General features: G+C 36.0%; 1 protein-coding gene across 1 annotated transcript in view; it reads right to left on the bottom strand.

Moving 5' to 3' along the window:
* Positions 1-5,219, bottom strand: part of vat1 (vesicle amine transport 1) — a 30,243-nt gene that overhangs the window by 8,615 nt on the left and 16,409 nt on the right. The window contains exons 3-4 of the mRNA XM_016571361.1: positions 4,094-4,264; positions 1,851-1,940 (exon numbers count right to left, since the gene is read on the bottom strand). Of these exons, the coding sequence (XP_016426847.1) occupies positions 1,851-1,940; positions 4,094-4,264 (261 nt within the window). The remainder of the gene's footprint in view (positions 1-1,850; positions 1,941-4,093; positions 4,265-5,219) is intronic.

The following is a 5,219-nucleotide window of genomic DNA, read 5'->3' as shown; positions in this document are numbered from 1 at the left end:
ATCGCCATTGGCTAGTAAATTTTTTTGTTTACTCGCCAGACTGATAAATATATACATACACATATACATATATACACATACACACACACACATATTCACACACACACACACATATACATACACCGTGAAGATATAGTCGCATATGCGAGTGATTTACTCGCAATGTAGAGGGTTGAAATATAATTATTTTTCTTTTCTTTTTCTGATAGTGTAAGTAAAGTTTATTTAAACAAGAAAATGTGACGATGACATGAATTTATAATATACATAAGTTTTTTTATCACACTTTTATTCAGCAAGGATGAATTGATTAAAAGTGACAGTAAAAATTAAAAAAATTAATTACATTTTAAATTGTAATAATATTTCACAATATTACCATTTTACTGTATTTTTGATTAAATGCCTTGGTGAGTGTAAGAGACTTATTTCAAGAATATTTTCAACAAAATAAACAAATGGGAATGGTTTTATATTTTAGATATTCATTTGTCAATGCCTGTTTTGGATAAATCAGTGAATTATATACTAAAAGGCATTTTGTCTCCAATTCAGAACTTAGAAAAAAGATAATATTATTTCTAACAAAATAATAAGTTTCTTAATAAGCATAAAATAAGCCTCTTAATAGGTGTAAAACTTTTGTTTAAGAGCTACACGAGTAAACAAAACCAAACATTTTAACACCAATTAATAGCAAGTTATTCCTTGTGCACATCCTTTTTTTTTTTGTGTATTTTTCCATGCGTCTTCACTGCCCTCACATGTAAATAACATAAAATAGCCAAACAAAAGGCAGAATAAACAGTTTCACAAAATCTCTCGACACATTTCTACCATCATACCACCCATTCCTACATCCTATAGCATGTAAAAATGTTTTTGTGTGTGTGTGTGTGCGCCAGGCGTCTGAACTGTGAGCATGTTCCTCGAGCATGAATAGGTATTTGTGTGAGTTTTCTGCATGTAAAATGTGTGTGCGGTTGACCGACGGGTGAATTACTGCTTAATGGCTCCCACAGCGAGCATTCTTCATTTACAGAGGAATGACATGCCTCTCTGGCCCTCCTTCTCGCTCTCTTTCTCCCTTTTCCGACACTGCACTCTTTGACCCATCTTCATTCGCTCGCTGTCCGTACATCCTCTCACGTCGCTTCCCATGTCTGTCACTCCATCGCTTGTTTTCTCCCTCTCGTTTTAGTGTCTCTCCACACGATTATCCCCTTCATTTCGCACGTCTTCTCTTTCATTTTCTAACAGTCTAACCATCATTCTCTCCGTTCACTTCAAAGGTGGCTTATTAGCATGAAATAAGATCAAAACGCCACATATTGGGACGACAAAGGATATTAGAGTAAATGACACTCTATCGTACCATTAGCGAGGGGGAAATGTACACATAAAGCAATGACAACCCTCTCTGTCTCTCTTTCTCACACACACATATTCACACAAAGCGAGCTCTGAGTTGGCCTGTGATTTGGACCTGACCCAGTCTGCTACATTCGGACACATTCTGGGTTCTGTGTCAGATAGAGGAGCCATTGTTCTGATAAAGCAGGATAGAGGAAGAGAGTGAGCGAGAGAAAGAGACGGAGGGACAAAGACAGTTGGGTGGGACTTCAGGACGCCATGTTGTTTAAGGGGTCTTGTTCCGGGTATTGTGTTTCTGAAGTTGATTTACTGTAATACGTCACTATCAAGCTACTCAGACTTGTCTGCTGGGATGTATTCAATTTACCCAGCAAAACCTCAGCCCTACAGATTGAAACTGTAGCACTTGGTCGAAGTGACCAACTAAAAACATGAGTGTACGCGAGCTGATGCTCAGAGTATCTATCAAGGCTCACCGTAGCTGATGAGCTTCCCCATTGGTTTCAGTAGGTTGTAGCCCTTATGAGTGTCAGAGCCTCCCAGAGGATCCAGAACAATATCCAAGCCTAAAACACACAGGAAGAAAGACACCGATGGTGAATGACCAAAATAATGTTCTTCTTGCATTAATTCATATACACTGTATCTATAAAACTGTAACTGCTTGCCCAATTAACAGAAGTCTTAACTTAAAAGAGTGCATCGGTTTTCTGTTTTAATATACTTTTGTGTGAATTATAAGCGAATATTGTGTAAATTAAATGTTCATTTAATTTTCGCTATTTTGTGGCTTTCATTAACATGGTAAAAAAAAAAAAAAAAGTGTATGATTCTTTAAAAGAAATCAGTACTTTTATTTCGCAAGGATGCATTAAATTCAGAAAAAATAACAGTAAAGACTTAAATTGTAAATCAGCATACTAGAATGATTTCTGAAAGATCATGTGACACTGAAGACGGGAAGAAATTACATTTTAAAAATACATTAAAATAGAAAACAGTTGCTTTAAATTGTAACAATATTTGATTACATTACTGTTTTTACTCTATTTTTATCAAATAAATACAGCTTTAGTGAGCATGAGAGACTTTTCAAAAACTTTTTTTTAAATTTTCTTACTGACCCTAATATATTTTTTTATTTTTCTATATTTCTATTTATCAAAGAATCTTTCTTTTATAAGAATGTTTATTTTATTATTTTGATGTTTTCAGCAATGCATGTTGATCATGCTGTGTTTTCGCGGTTAGATAATAAGCACTGTAAAATAAAAGCGATTTCGTCTTTAAAGCTCCACTGCAACAGCAAGTTTAGCACATCAATGTATTGCTGAAGTTCCTTATTTAACAGTTTTTTATGGGTTAACGCTGCTCTCGTGTTGACCGGAGTGGAATGTCATCGATGTGATACTGTGTTTCTAAATTTCTAAGACTGTTATGGTCAGAGGAGTACATCAAATAAAATGTTCGGTCATGGAAAAGAGCTAAACAAAAAGGAAGGAATTTGTTTTGTACATTTTTGTGATAAGATAAAAGAGTAAACAATGTTTTATCAGACACCGTGATAAGAGTTACAGCTGACACACACACACACACACACACACACACACACACCTGGAATGTCATCGATGTGATGCTGTGTTTCTAAATTTCTAAGACTGTTATGGTCAGAGGAGTACATCAAATAAAATGTTCGGTCATGGAAAAGAGCTAAACAAAAAGGAAGGAATTTGTTTTGTACATTTTTGTGATAAGATAAAAGAGTAAACAATGTTTTATCAGACACCGTGATAAGAGTTACAGCTGACACACACACACACACACACACACACACACACACACCAAAACCTCAATAGACACCACCAAAAAAACAAATGTGAAAGGCAGAGTGGACAGATGGACTTCAAAGTTTAATATACACAAACAGACTGCTAACAGCAAAGCAGAAAGCCTTAAAGACTTCTTATGTTAGATTTCCATTTTGTCTTTAATGGCATATATATTTACTAGGCTATTTGCGCACATAGCACCCAAAGTAAAAACAACAAACTGAAACCATTTCCATCGATTTATTTGTGGTGATTAGTCAGCGGGGAACATGTTGCATTTAAAATGATGTTTAATTATTAACAGGTGGTCTTAAAAGGCCTTAAAAGTTTATTAACCACAGATACACTACTGTTCAAATGTTTGGGGTAGATAAGATTTTTTTAATATTAATGAAAGAAGTATTTTATGCTCACTAAGGCTGTATTTATTTGATCAGAAATGCAGTAAGAACTGTAATATTGTGAAATGTTACTACAATTTAAATAATGAGTTTTAATTTCAGTATATTCCAAAATATAATTTATTTCTGTGATGCAAAGCTGTATTTTCAGCATCATTACTCCAGTCTTCAGTGTCACATGATCCTTCAGAAATCATTCTAATATGCTGATTTGCTGCTCAACAAACATTTCTTATTATCAATGTTAAAAACAGCTGTGTTGCTTAATATTTTTGTGGAAACATTTTTTCAGGATTCTTTGATCAATAGAAAGCTCAAAACAGTATCTCTCAAAACAGTATCTTTATCTTAACAGTATCAGTATCACTTTGATCAATTTAATTTGTCCTTACTGAATAAAAGTATACATTTCTTTCAAAAAAATCTTGACCCCAAACTTTTGAATGGTAGATTATGTTCTTAAAGCTGGTTTACTGTGTGAGTGCTCACCTTTGGGGCTGATTTTACGGATCTCCTCCACATAATCACGTGTCCGGTAGTCAATGGGGTGCGTGACTCCTCCCTGGCCGATGACCTCGTGCTTGCTGGCCGAGGCGGTGCCAAACAATGTGACATCATTCACTGTTTTACACAACTGAGTGGCAGCGATGCCCACCCCACCTAGAGAGGAAACAAAACAAATTATGAAACCAGAAAAGCCCTGAACACAACTTATTTTCAGCATTTTCCATCTCAAAACAAGAACAGAAACATGCAAGCAAAGGATACAGCAGGACAAAACTCAGTGCTGCCATATGACCTTAAAGACGAGCGAGCACCCACCCACACATGTACAAACATTAGGACCATTGTAGCAATGCCATTATCCTTGTTTAACTCGCAAGTGCTTTCAAAGGCAAATAACTTTGATTTCAATTTATTAATGGATTTTCTAATGTTTTTCTACTCTCACGCATTTTTTTTTCTGTTGAGGAACACAAATGAATCAGAAAGAAACTCAGACTCATGAACATAAAAGCTTAACGTTTAAACGCGGTGGTTTATGGTGAAAGTTTTTATGAGAACCGTTTACTGCGTACACAGTCTGCTACCGTTACTACTGAAAAACAGCAACAGCAAACATCTTTAAGTCATTTCAAAGAATAGTATTTTTAGTGACAAGCTTTAACCTCAAGACTGAGAGAGGCTCCAGGACAGCAGGTCACCAATCATGAGCTCTGTCTGGGGTCTAATGTCTTAAAGATGCCATTTACATCAGACATAGATTGTGAGCAGATCCACTTAATCTCAACTTTTACTGCGTGTCTTGTGTGTGTGTTTCAAAGGGAGAGGCAGAGCTGTGTCTTAAAAGGTCACTAGTGCATGAACCTACAAAGGGTAAAGCTTATCTAATGACAAAATTAATAGAGCGCACATACAGTACTTACAGTGATATTCATAAAATGTGATCAAGTGCTCTAGGCCAGGGCTGTCCAAACTCGGTCCTGGAGGGCCGGTGTCCTGCAGAGTTTAGCTCCAACCCTAATTAAACACACTTGAACCAGCTAATCAAGCTCTTACTAGGCATAGAAACTTCCAGTCAGGTGTGTTGAGGCAAGTTGGAGCTAAACTCTGC

This window comes from Sinocyclocheilus rhinocerous, unplaced genomic scaffold, assembly GCF_001515625.1.
Source record: "Sinocyclocheilus rhinocerous isolate Xijiao unplaced genomic scaffold, SAMN03320098_v1.1 scaffold1063, whole genome shotgun sequence".
In the NCBI taxonomy this organism is placed as follows: Eukaryota; Metazoa; Chordata; class Actinopteri; order Cypriniformes; family Cyprinidae; genus Sinocyclocheilus; species Sinocyclocheilus rhinocerous.
This window is presented reverse-complemented; position numbering and strand designations above follow the sequence as displayed.